The following is a 14,139-nucleotide window of genomic DNA, read 5'->3' as shown; positions in this document are numbered from 1 at the left end:
ACAGCATAACAACCTGTTTCTGTTTGGTTGTTCACGATGTTATAGAAGTGTCATGAAATGCAAATGAAATGAGATTCTATCAATAGTTTGACATTTCACGCTGAGAGTTCGCTGAGAAGATTCTACTTTCGTGTTTGTAAGCTAAATAATAAGCTACCACCAGCACCCATGAAGCTTAGCTTAGCATATAAACTAGATAGTGGAGAAAAACAAATCTACCGACACCTCTTAAGGTGACCGTTATTTTCAGTGCAATTGTTACAGAAACTGAAGTGCAAAACCATGATTTTAAACAGATTTTAGTGATTGTTGTATGTTGACAAGATCAGAGAATGCCTCAAGTCTGAAGTCATCTCTGTAAGGTTGCCAGACAACCAGGAGAGACTACAGGAAATCTTAACTGTCTGGTCAAAAACAAGTATGCTTTTCTCATGTGAGGGTCTGTACAAAATGGTATTTTATCTACTACTGAATTTAAGTAGTACATGATGAATCTGAAACTTTCCATCCAGTCAAAGATACCCTAATGGCAAACATCAAATTTCCAAATACGCCACTTGAGCAGTCTGTGTCCCACAAAGCATTAAGGTCATTTCTCAGTTCTGGAAATTTAACGCTTGAAAAGATTCATGCAATGCAGTGGACAAGAGCAACTATGGACTGAAGTACAATAAATAGTTATGGAACTACTATAAAATGTTTTACATAGATTTCTATGCAAAAACACAACATTCACAAATACATTAATTAGCTGCCAGGCACTCATTTCCATGGTGGTTTTATAAACATCACAAACTCCACTGAATATTACTGTAAGAAATGGCACGCAGCTTATACTATATACTTGTGCAATATGTACACTTTTCCAAACACACACTAGCTCTATGACTATGAGAATATTGAACTATTTATTTAAACTGTAAACTTTTAATATATACTTAGTATATGTGCATCATCATCTGCGAAACTGCTAAGGTTGCAAATTATAAAATGCTTAGTTTACAGCTTGGTTTGACCTTGCATGCATGCTCACAACACTTGATAAATGCTGTTGGTTGTGCATGTGTGACCACGTCTGTGTGTGTGTGTGTGTGTGTGTGTGTGTGTGTGTGTGTGTGTGTGTGTGTGTGTGTGTGTGTGTGTGTGTGTGTGTGTGTGTGTGTTTGTACTAGTCTGACTAACCCTGTGTATGATGCCTGCAGCGTGCAGGTGTTTGATTCCACACAGCATCTGGTAGAGCAGGTAGGACAGCCTTTCATGGTCCAGCTCCATCTGAATCACCTGACAGAGGTTGGCATCCATCAGCTCCATCACCAGATAGCTGCAGGGAGGTGACACACGTTAAACCGGCAGGCAGAGACAAATACAAATCACATGCACTGGCTTTATCTGTTGCTTTTAACAGGGGTTTTATGTTGACCAGTAATATTTCACACGTGTTGCTGCATGTTTTTGATAATGTCATGTAAAAATGTCGTTCAAGTGTATGTATATGCTCTACTACAAGCTAAAACAAATGTGAAGCTTCATTTTGTTTATCTCATCGCCCACGCAGCACTTATTTTACCTGGCATTTGGGAAGTGACAGTAAGAGTTCTCCTTCTCCCATATAATGATGATGTTATGCTATCTGGCAGCTGTTACATCATCAGTCGCTTCAAACCTCCTACGTGGAGCAAGGAACCTCTGACAGAGTTTTTTTCTTGACAAAAAAGCAACATCTTGGCGACAGAGCGTGCATTTCTACACTGTCAAAAGTGGAACTTGTGCTTGGAAGAAATCTGTGTACACTACAGTTTAATACCTTATATAGTAGACAGAAAATGGGTAACACACACTGTCACTGAACATTTTTTGTGATAAGGTTAGTGGAAGTGCGCATCTAAAAATGCTGAAATCCATATTTTCAGAAATGTATACAGCACACTGTCATGTTCCTTGTAATGCAAGTATGCATTCAAACACATAGGCAAATGGAGTGTTCGCCTTCATCCTCTAACTGTGTCTTAGCTCTGCAACCCTCTGGCTATGATTTGTCCAGTTTCCTTTTTAGCTCCAATCAGGCAGACAGAGCAGTACAGTCTCTCTCTCTCTCTCTCTCTCTCTCTCTCTCTCTCTCTCTCTCTCTCTCTCTCTCTCTCTCTCTCTCTCTCTCTCTCTCTCTCTCTCTCTCTCTCTCTCTCTCTCTCTCTCTCTCTCTCTCTCTCTCTCTCTCTCTCTCTCTCTCTCTCTCTCTCTCTCTCTCTCTCTCTCTCTCTCTCTCTCTCTCTCTCTCTCTCTCTCTCTCTCTCTCTCTCTCTCTCTCTCTCTCTCTCTCTCTCTCTCTCTCTCTCTCTCTCTGGAGGATGGCATTAATCATGTTTGTTCCCGTCATACTCTACGAAAGCATCACTTCCCCCCACATTTCGGCCCAGTATTCCCCCTGTGATTTTACAGCCAGTTTCCACTCACATGGACATCTTGTCGACTTCGAAATACGTCCAGGACTCTGCTAAATATACCCCGATGTTGCTCTTAATCAAACAGAGTCCACACAAATGCATAGTTTATAAGTCGGAGTGCACAAACAACTAAAACTAAGAATGAAGCGTTGTTTGTTTTACCCACTTTTAGCATCAAATAAGGTTTTGTATGTGTTTTGCTGTCCGTGTTCAACTATTTTATGGTGAAATATTGCTACCTGATAACTGAAAGTAGTTTATAGGAATTGCCCCAATTATCTCAAATCCCTGTGGTATGTATTTAAAGCAAAGCATGACAAAGCATTAAACAGAGATCCAGCTAATCTGCACAAGCCCCTAAAAGTCAGAACAGATCTTCTGAGTCCCCAGCATGTTACATCCTCAATTGATCTGAGCACCTGTTATTTCACTCTGTAATACTCACACATCTTGGAATTCTTCCAGTGTCTTCTGTGGTGTGAATACATTTAATAGGCCGATTATCTGTCAAAATAAAAAGCACATTTATTGAGGTGAGGGTTTGTGGTAAATGACGACATTTGCACCTTTGCATTTGTGAAACCAGCAGGGCCAACTGTTCCTCTGACAGACTGCAGCAGCCTGAGCATCAATTATGAATAACAGCGGGATATTTTTTAATTCACAACACAAAAACACGACGCAGCCAGGGGAAGCGTTGTGGTGATTCAAAATATTCCCGTTTGTCTCCATGTCTGGTTCCCGGTTTATTGCTGCACTGAATGTGAGCCTCCAACAGATCATCCGTCAGGTTAACACGATGCGTTTTTTAGTTCATTACTGACTCTGCAATAGCGCTTCACTTCAAGCATAACCACATATCAATATTCAACCATTTAAAATGTAGAAAGGTACAGCATAATTAAAAGGACGCACAGGCATGAGAATGACCTTCAAGTTGATATACAGACAAAACACAGCTAACATTTTCCAGAGCTTTCCTCGGGGTAAGCTTTGCTCCATACAAATGTCTTCTCTTGTTTCTACAGAGAGCTCTAGTCTCCTGTTTATCACACTATTTCTTCACTTTGTGTATTTAAAGCCAGATTTAAGCCAAGACAGTAAAGGTGCCTCAGCTGAAAACCTTTCATCTCTAATGCTAACTGATATATAGAAACATTAAAAGCAACAGAAAGTTAGATAAAGTTCCAGCACTTACGTTCTTGTGGTTGACACATTTCATGAGCACCAGTTCTCTGTAGGCCCGTTTTGCATGAGTTTGATTCTGAAAGGGCCGGCTCAGCTTCTTGATGGCGACGTTCCTCTCCAAGTTGTGGTCGTACGCTGAACTGCGGTGAAGAACGAAAGCAGAAATTCACTCAACAGTAATGCATGTCTAAAAAGTGTGTGGTCATTTTTGCTGCTCTCCCCACAAGGATTTTTTTTTGGGACATTTTAATGAAATTCAGATATTTTAATTACCTGCGGTTTTTTGCAATGTGACAGACAGTAAGAGTGCAAGGAGTGATCTCAACAAGCATTGTTGGTGCAGCTCCGCCAAAATTTTCTCAAAGAACTGGCACCTCAGTGTTCTTAATTTGCCCAGCAGGACAGAATGCTCTCCTTATTTTTGTTTTTTGGAACTATAGTTGGAGAATATGACAATTATTCTTCTCAGAGAGCATAAATCAGGGATGGGATCAGCAAGTTCTGATTTTAGCGGAAAGTTGTTGGGGGAGGGGGGCCTGCAGCGGCGGCGGCGCAGCGACTTCCAATCGCTGGGCCGTTTACAATAGTCGTTAACAAGCTATCGTTAACGTCGTTACCATCGCGCGGGAGTATCAGCGACAATAAAGTGTTCAAACTTGTGAAATCAGCGTTCAAATAAATGAAATCGGCAGAAATCCGCGGATCCGCGGTAAATTCCCATCCCTGAAAAAAGCGGAATTCCGCGAATTCGCGGAAAAATCACATCCCTGAGAAATATGCCTACCATCAGAGACTTTCCCACAATGTTTATAGCAAGTATGTATTCCTTTAACGTCTGGTTGCCAAATTGCAAAGTTGAAGGGGATGCCATGTCCCCCAGTATTTTCCATGTTCTGATTTTTCATTTCATTTTTTTCTTTAAATAATATCCTCAATGTTTCTGAACACAGAAATACAAAATCGTCCAGCATAAATGCAGTCTATAGGTTTCTGTTAGAGGCACCAGTTTTAATCATTTCAGCTTTGTTTCTGAGAAATAATGTTTTGTCATTTCGGCATGGCAAACGGGTTGAAGTACGCAATACCCATGAGCCTCGAGTGCCACTGTGAAGGAAGAGAAGGCAATCACCAGCACGAATCAGAACAGCAGGGAATTCAGTTTGTAGATTTGTTGTTAGCATTAACCCACAAATAATGGCTCACTGACTCAAGTTTCAGCTTGGCGATTGGAAGTTTCTTGACTAAATGCACCCTGGGAGCTGTAGTTCACTAATCCTACAAATAAATATATATCAAAGGTTTAAAACTTCGGGGCTTTCAATCAAAGAAACCGATATTTTGTAACACAGTTAATCATTTGCATGGCTGACTAAAAGAGTTTCACACAGAAATGTGAGTCGAAAGAATTTGCAACTGTATTGTACTAGTGTGGGAAACTCAGAGCAGGAATGTTTAATGGCAAGTGTGCATTTTTAGGACTGTTGCATCAGCGTGGTAAAATCACAGATTTTTTTTTTAATGCGCAGCTGAGAAAGCGATATTTTGGTCTGGTTATTTCATCTCTAAATAGAGATTCCAGAAAATGTTTTTAAGTTACACAGAGAAAAGGTGAGAACCTCTACCAATGCAGTGTTTCCTCTATATGATCAATTTTTCTACAAGAGCCGTAGCTTTTTTTTTTTTTGCCACAGATGTTTATTATTGAGGGTGATACAAATAAACAAACAAAAGAACAAGTGTAAATCTTTGTACTTACCTGATAATGTCAGCACAGTGATTATACAACAATAAAGCAATGCTAGTCATGGATTCGGGGTTCTCATTTGCTGAAGGGAAAACTGGCCTGCAACTTGATGTGAGTAGCCCACTGCACACTAACCCGACATTAAAGCAAACACAATCATTTGATCTGAATAAGCAACAAGTATCTGTGAAATGTGAGCAAAGGACAAAGAGGTGAAGCCAGGACAACATTACTTGAGTTTGACAACATGTAACTAGATGAGCCCCCAGTAGAGGGCAGAACCACACCCATGCATGACACTGTATCAATTTTGATCATCCTACGTATATCCCTTCCTACTTGATCTGCTGACCTGTAACTCCACAAGTGAGCAGGGGACCTTAGACTGATCTTCAGTGCCAAGTTTGATTATCCTGACTTCAGCACTTGCAGAGATATCTGACCGGACATACACACACACCTACATACATACATACCCAGCCAGCGAGATACCGAAACGAATGCAGTAACCCCGCTGACGTACGTCAGGCATGGTTAATTAGCCAACTGCAAGTGTAATTAAAGCTATACCGTGGCTAAACAGTCCTCCTCCTTAAAACTGTGTTGTACCCACGACAGTCTGAACTAGAAAAGCACTCGGAGAGCGCATACCTCCGCCATCCCGTTTGTCTGTCTGTCCATCTGTGTGTCCGTGTGTGTCTGTCTGTCTGTCTGTCTGTTAACAGTATAACTCAAAAAGTCATGGACGGATTTTCACCAAATTTTTACAGGATGTCCGCAAGAGCACGAGTAAGAATCGATTCGATTTTGGAGGTGATCCGAATCACCGTGTGGGCCGCCGGCCGCCAGGTGGCCATTTCTCAATTGTCCTTCGACCTTCAAAAAATTCCTGGATCCAGATGGTGATTCGGATCACCTCCAAAATCTAATCGATTCTTACTCGTGCTCTTCCGGACATCCTGTAAAAATTTGGTGAAAATCCGTCCATGACTTTTTGAGTTATGCTGTTAACAGACAAACAGACAGACACACACACACACAGACGGACAGACAGACAAACAAACTCCGGTGATTACATAACCTCCTGGCGGAGGTAATAACACTGATTCAGACTTCTGGGGTTTCATACATAACAAGCCTAAATACTTTAGTGGGATACACTTCTAAGTGTGCAACTTTGATACAAAGAGATGAGATTTTAGTGGATTAATTTGTCTACAATCAAAGAGACAGATGTCAACCACGAACATCTTTGAGGCAGGTCAAAGCATCTGCATTTTTTAAATGCCAAACCTGAATCAGGCATCAGCAGCTGATTGCAGCCACGGAAAATCGTCCTGACCAGAACAGCAGCAGCTTTCCTGCTGACAACAATACAGCTGCACCCCACAACAGGCACAAAGGAAGGAAGGCTTTGACCCCCCACTTCATTTCAAAAGCAGAGGAGGAATAACTCTTACTAACAAAATATCCTATTTTCATCTCCACAGACCAATAAAATGAAGAAAAAAAGAAGCACCATCGTCGACTTAGAAGCAGAGACCACCTGCTGCCCCAAAGCAGTCAACCAAGGGCAAACACAGATAATGCAGTTGAAAACTGTGAAATTGTTTGCAGCATCACATAAACCAGGAGCGTTCATGATAGGGTTGTTGTATTAAATTGCATTACATATGCTGAGTGACTATTTTTCCAGTCATTGAGCATATGTTCCTGTTTAAAAACAGTGTTAGAGCAGACAGATGGTCAGCCAGCTCTTAGGGGATGCAACTATCACAAATTTGGTGATAAAACTAAAAAAAAAACAGTATTATCATGTACAAACTGAACACACAGCAGATGCTGATATTTTATAGCCAGCAATTCCTTGCATGACAAACTGACTGATGCTGCTTCAGTTCCCTGGTGTTCCTCCCTGATATGAGGAGAGGAGCAGGCTAATGACAGCAGAGAACTTGATGATGAGATCATCATGCTTAGCTTATGTTACAAGAACTGGAACTCAATTATTTCTGACTGCCCACACTGGCACTTAATTAGAGATTTGACGGTCCAACTAATCAACACCTGGAATGACAGATATGCAAACAACGCTAATGGTGGCACATTGCCGATATGACAGAATATCATCACCATATACAGAAACCAATTCTGTAACGGAGCTGAGTGAAGTCCCGTCAACACCCACCCCTTTCCCATCAACAAAAATCCAAAGGGAACACAACACCATACTGCCCTGTCAACAATTACTATATTATGCAACAACTTCTGTGTTGTATGCAACTTACGCAGATCTTTTTACATCTGTATCATCAACTACCAGAGCCAACAGCTAGCAAAGTCAAACCTCTACAATCATACCTTCCATCAAATGTTTCACACTTGCTGCGTTCAAAGTCAAATTCTGCATATTCATAAAGTAAATAAGACACCAATCTGCTGATGACGGCATCATCTTGAGTTAGGATTATTTTTGTTAAACTGTGACTCCAAGGTCAACACAAACTGTAATGATGACAAACCAATGACAATTTATATTGTTATTTTTTTTCCTGTCTGGTTCATCTTTACTCACCAGACAATACCCTGTGCTCCGGATCCGATGGGTCTGAGGTTCTGATAGCGCTTTAAAACCATAAAAGTTGAATCACCCACATCTATACTGTAGTACTCCTTTTCACGCTTGTTCCGGTTCATGGTGAAGCCTTGGACGAACACTGTGCTGGGCATCCAAGTGGAGCTCGTCTCTCAAGACCTGCAGAGTGTGAAGAGAAGAAGTAATTAGATTTGATTCAGAAAAATAAATTAAAAATCTGTCAGGTCTAAGTATGGAGATTTCTACAACGCTGCTTTGTACTGCTGAAAAAAATGTTCATGTTTAAAATGATTCCATCATTCTGTAACAAGAAGCATGTAACCTGATTTACCTGCTGTATATTTGCTATTCATTTAAGACTACCTTTAATTATCTTAGGATGAATCATTATATAAAGGGTGATTTGGAACAAATGCTTTCACTTCTGGCAGTGTCAAACTTCACACTGTCTCTCACATGACATGCCGTATTTGTGTTTCTCAGCAATTAGAGCTCAGTGTGAAATCAGTCGGACATAGCTGTCCAGTGGCAAAGTCTATAAACAGGTTCTGCATGTCCACTACCTGCAGCCATGGTTTGGGATCAGAGCCAGTAGGTGTGTTTCCATCCTCCTGTTTTCATGCACATTTTCTATTGTGCGTAAAATGTTCGAATGGAAATACAAACAAAAGGTTTAAACACTTGGCTGAAGAGGGAAACTTGGTATGTTTATAAAAGCAACATGTGAAATTGAAACAGACTCAACAGAAACATCCTGATGTACATGCGGCAAGTTCTCCTAAACACATAAAACACAAACAAAAGGCAAGTTAACTTACTTCTGTGTTGAAGTTATTTTAAATTTGGCACCAAAATTTTCCTTTTTACTACAAATGTCTATCAGTATCACTCGATCCCCATTACGACCTTGTTGTCTGCCTCTGCCAACTGGTCCAATAGCACGTTCTCCTTGTGTTGCTGAGTTTTGATGTTGAATAATGAACAGAAAAATGTTTTTGCAGAACAATATAATGCCACAGTTTGACCATTTAATTTTATGAGGAATTTGTGTAAAATGATGTCACAATTAGCATATGAATTAATGAGTTATGGCCAAAGCACTGTTTGTGAGGACACAGTACAACACAATCTCATAAGCTCATCGCTGAGTCTCACCGAATATTTGTGCCAAATTTGAGGAAATTCCCTCAGGGCTTTCAAGAGACATCATGAGAATGGGACATAAGGTCGGACAACCTAAAAACATAATGCCTCGAGCCACAGCTGTTGCCAGTGTTGCAGTAAAGAAAAAAAAACAGATCTGTGCGAAGAATAATTTCACTGAAATTATTACATGAAAAACACATTTTCATCATGCTTCTTACATTGTTTTTCACTATTTGAGGTTTGAGTCACACCTGTTCAATCTATGCTACCTATATCCAGCATCTATACCATCATACTACTATGTAGTAGGCCACAAAAAAAACGTACTATGTCCCAATATACACCATGTCAAATGCAGTATGATGAAAACACTGGGATGTCCTACTATATCCAGTCAGATTTTGCAGTATGCAAGTCAGCATTCTTTTCTGGCCATTGTGACCCACAATCCTCTGCAGTTGTCACATATGTCATGTATCTCGCACAAGTCTAAACAGGCTTGGAGCTACAGACAGCACACAAACAGACGACAGCTCATTTCACATTATAGTCAAAGTTTTAGGTACATTATTACAAGCAGTATGTCCAGATTGTATGCATACAATACAATGCCACAGCACAGTGTAGTATGCATAGGGATGGGAATCAAGAACCGGTTCTTTTTGAGAACTCCCAGTAATTCGATTCCTAAGAATCGTTTGTTTACTTGCCCGACGATTCCACTTATCGATTCCTCTTACGTCGCAAAAACGTGATGACATCACACGCAGGTTCTAGACTTTTCCAACATTGCGTCCCGGCAGAAGCACTCAAAAGTGTGCCTATATTTCACTCGTAAAGACGACACCAAGGCTACTTGCAACACTTGCAATGATTCAATTTCGTCAAAGGGCGGAAATACTTCCAATATGCTCAAACATCTGTCCACCCAGCATTCAATTAGTTTGCGGAAATGTACCGCGTTTGATACGCTACTTAGCGCAGGTGAGCCTCATCCAGTTAAAAGCAGGAGCGGAGCTAACATCTCGGCGTCGTCTGCTTTACATGTCGAAGGTAACGATAAACTCCTCCAGGTCCTGTACATTGTGTTTATGCTAGCGCAGTTAACCTCATTTCACCATATGAATATTGCCTATATCCTGGAATTATATTTTAGATGACGATGATGACGGCCTGAGCCATGCTGGGTCAGATGTTGGCTCTCACTCTGACTCGGAGGTTGTAACGAGTAGCTCTCGTGCACCTTTAGCAACCCCTTCCATCGAGGCAGGGAGGACTAAAATGACATAGGCGAGGATAAATGAATGTCACCGAGCAGTGACCAGATTTGTGGTGAAAGGTTTACACCCTTTTGCCACAGTAAATGCCCCTGAATTTCGGTAGGTTAATTTGTTGCATATTTTCGGTTATCTGCTCATGTGAAATCGAACACTGTCAAAGTTGTAAATTGTTTTAACCAGTGTAGTTATGTATCATTATTTCCATGTTTTCTGTAGGGAGATGATAAAGACTCTCAACTCAAAATACCATGCCCCTAACAGAGACAGTTTAACAAACCATCTGATTCCTGCTTGGTATGGGGTTGAGAAAAGCAATGTGATCTCAGACCTGAAACATGTCACAAAAGCAGCTATCACAGCTGGTGGCTGGACCAGTTTTAGTCAAGATCATTGTATCTTCTGTCCAAAGTTGACAATATAAAAGAGTCAAAGCAAACAAACCCATCTGTATTTTTTCATGCCCTCACCCAATGAGAATCGATAAGGAATCGGATCGATAAGCAGTATCGATAATGGAATCGGAATCGCTAAATTCTTATCAATTCCCATCCCCAAGTATGCAGTAAGCAAACAAAAAGCTATGTGATTTGGAATGTAGCCTTTTTGTATATTCTTCTTCCACAGTTGTTATTAAAACCAGAGCGGAAAATTGCCACATCTACTGTTTAACTTACAGCATGTATCACTTTGCATGCTCCTTGGCAGACTTTCTGACATCTTTTAGAATTTGTACTTCATTTGAATGGAAACCACTGAGACATAATAAAACTTTGAAGAATTGCTGTTTTACTGCTCACACAGATCCATCACTCTGTCCTACAGTACTGGTTATCCAGTACAGATTATTAGCTTATAAAAGCAACCAGTTAATTCAATTAAACACTCACTGGGTTAGTGTTACATGAGGCCCTATCGTAATGAATGTTCAATGCTGTTATCTGCATTTCTTAAAGCACAGTTTTACGTATTCCTTCAAGAGAACTGTTGAGTTACTGGTAGTGATCAAACCCACTGCAGCGCAGACATGTAACCGTACAAATGTTATACTTCTCTCTCTTCAGTCCAATTAAAGCCTTGATTCAACACCGAAAGATTCATTAGTGTCAGAGCAGCCACTCCTAAAGAGAGCTTCATCAGTTGTAATGACTGCTGTGCCTCTGAAGTCCATCCTATAACAGAGGAGCTGTGCATACAGTCTATACTGAACCCAAAGATCAGAGCGATGGAGCAGTGATCCTGGTAAAGAGAGGCAGAGAGGAAGCAGGAAGCCGGGTTTCATGCTGGGTATGAAGATGACAAATCATTAGTGGGATTTGGAACATTGTGTTGAGAGGTCGGCTTTGTGGCGATAGCTGTACGTTCCACGGGCCGTGACCTGACCTCTGGGTTTCTCCTAACTACTGTTAGCATAAACCTCCCACCCCTTTCCTTTCAGTATCAGTTAACCAACAAGCCCCGTCTTCTAATCGCTCTATTCTCTGTTGGAGTCATCTTTCTATCCCTGGGTAAGATTCCTCTTGTGTTTTCTTCTGTTTAACTCTTATTCCAACTTGCACGGCTGCAGTCGAGATAACCTCAGTTAAACCTGAATCAAACCTGATACTAGATCAGGCTCAGGAAGAACTGAGCTACGCTAACGTCAAGGAAAATTCAAACTCAGCACAAAGATCACTAAACAGACCAACTGTTTGCACAGAATGAAATGCGCTTATTTTGTTTCGAGATGTTTCTTTGAATTTTTAGAAGAAGCAGGAAAATGTCAAATTAAAATTCAAAGCTGCCTGAAATCAACAGATGTCACAATGTGATATTTCTATTGGTTCAAACAGTGCAGCGATGCCATCTTGCCGGTCTCGTCTTAATGGAGCTCTCAGTGCACCTCCTTTCTTATCTACTCGCGTTTCATCTTCCCTATTCTGCCTCCAACTCTGATCAGAACATCTTCTGTCTCTGGGTGCAGAACCTTGTCAACAACAGTCTGCAGTTGAGCTACACAATGCAGAGCATGAATAAAAGGTTCACATCACACAAGAGTCTGAACGCATTTATTTTATCTTACAGCAAGCAGGTAGCAGACTGACAATGTTTGGCAGAAAGAGGTAGACCCTTGAAAACACTACAGAAACACATATAAATGTATTATCTGTTAAGTTCAGAGACCATCTTCATTGATTATTATCAGAGATACCCTGAAAACATTTTCTGCAGTAGCTGAAAAACATGTTTGTAATCTTGTTCTGAGGCTAAATGCCACACATTAGATGTTGATGTGATGATTTGCTGCATTACTGTGCAGTGCAGTGTCTCCCCTCCTATATGACCGACGAGGCGGGCCGCCTCGCTGGTATAGGCCACCGCCTCATTACAATTTTGCCGACATTATCGCCTCACTGGTCCGCGCCAAAAAAAAAAAAAAAGTAATGCTAAATATTAGAAAGCATTGACACATAAGTCCGGTATATTCGCCGCTGAAATCAACAAGCCAGAATGGCAGCCTTTTCTCGCCGTGGCTGAAGACAGCAACGCACATCCCCATTGCGGACAAGAAGCGGCAGCGCTCTATGGTTTCGTTTTTCGGGGCTAAAAGCAGGTGTGTATCACAGACATATGTCAAATTAAGTATCAAAACTATCGCATGTCATCAAAATGAAGTGAGCAACGCAGTGTAGGCATCGATTTCGCTTCCTTTACTGAGTTTGCTTACTGTTTTGTTGTCCGCGGCGATACGAATTGACAGTGACTGCAAAAATGGCTCCCGTTAAAACATTTAGGCACGACAAAACCTGTTCTCATAAACGAGACAATCAACGGCAAAACAAATTCTGTAATTTCAATGGCTCAGCGGCCCGCGGGCGGGCCGTTTTGATATCTGCATAAGCATTTTTCAAAATAGAACGACACTGCCAACGCGATTATAGAAACACTATACACCCATGGAAAGCTTAGATCAGGGACGTCAAACTCATTCCACAAAGGGCCGGTGTGGCTGCAGGTTTTTGTTCCAACTAAGCAGCATCACACCAGACCTGACTCATTTAATCAACCGATCTCAGTCTGACCAATCACCTGTCTGGAGACTGAGATCAGTTGATTAAATGAGTCAGGTCTGGTGTGATGCTGCTTAGTTGGAACAAAAACCTGCAGCCACACCGGCCCTTTGTTGAATGAGTTTGACATCCCTGGCTTAGATTCTCATGAATCCGCCGGTATAAACCACTTTCAGATGTGATTACCACAGCGGCAAATTTGGTGTTTGTGTTTTCAAGAATGTTTACTTAAAGTCTTTAATTCAGCTGCCTGACACATATCACAGTGCAAAATTATGTATTCTAACTCAAGGTTAACAACTGGTATTCTAAAGAAGTTAGTTCTGTGTTCAAAAAGGTAGCGGTATTGAAAACAGAACTAACTCCTTCAGAAAACCAGTTGTTAACCCAGAGTTGAAGTTTTCTTTCACATTTTTAAGTAAAATGAAGGTCATGACAAAACCTTTTTATTATGAATAAAAATGAAGTGGGAATTTGGTACCTAACATGTAGTTGTTTTTAGAAAAAAGTAAAAGTCACCACTTGATTCCAGATTTAAGTCCTTTGTCATCTTTTTCAAATTTGTAATAAGAACTGATGTGGCATTTTGGAATGGCTTGTGGAAATCTGACCAGAATATAATAGACTGGACTAGTTGACATGTTTTGATCGCAAGGACAAGTGGGTTTATATTTGTCATATTTTCTCCCTATCACTA

General features: G+C 40.8%; 1 protein-coding gene across 4 annotated transcripts in view; it reads right to left on the bottom strand.

The window, feature by feature from the left end:
- The window catches only part of mapk8b (mitogen-activated protein kinase 8b), a 52,384-nt gene that overhangs the window by 30,666 nt on the left and 7,579 nt on the right, over window positions 1-14,139 (bottom strand). For all 4 annotated transcript variants that reach the window (XM_051939165.1, XM_051939164.1, XM_051939166.1 and 1 more), the window contains exons 2-5: window positions 7,949-8,128; window positions 3,640-3,769; window positions 2,887-2,945; window positions 1,183-1,321 (exon numbers count right to left, since the gene is read on the bottom strand). In XM_051939165.1, coding sequence (XP_051795125.1) covers window positions 1,183-1,321; window positions 2,887-2,945; window positions 3,640-3,769; window positions 7,949-8,103 — 483 coding nt within the window. In that variant the 5' untranslated portion in view covers window positions 8,104-8,128. The remainder of the gene's footprint in view (window positions 1-1,182; window positions 1,322-2,886; window positions 2,946-3,639; window positions 3,770-7,948; window positions 8,129-14,139) is intronic.

The sequence above is a fragment of the Acanthochromis polyacanthus genome, chromosome 19, assembly GCF_021347895.1.
Source record: "Acanthochromis polyacanthus isolate Apoly-LR-REF ecotype Palm Island chromosome 19, KAUST_Apoly_ChrSc, whole genome shotgun sequence".
NCBI classification, from domain to species: domain Eukaryota; kingdom Metazoa; phylum Chordata; class Actinopteri; family Pomacentridae; genus Acanthochromis; species Acanthochromis polyacanthus.
The sequence above is the reverse complement of the archived record's forward strand: the minus strand, read 5'-3'. Positions and strand labels throughout refer to the sequence as shown.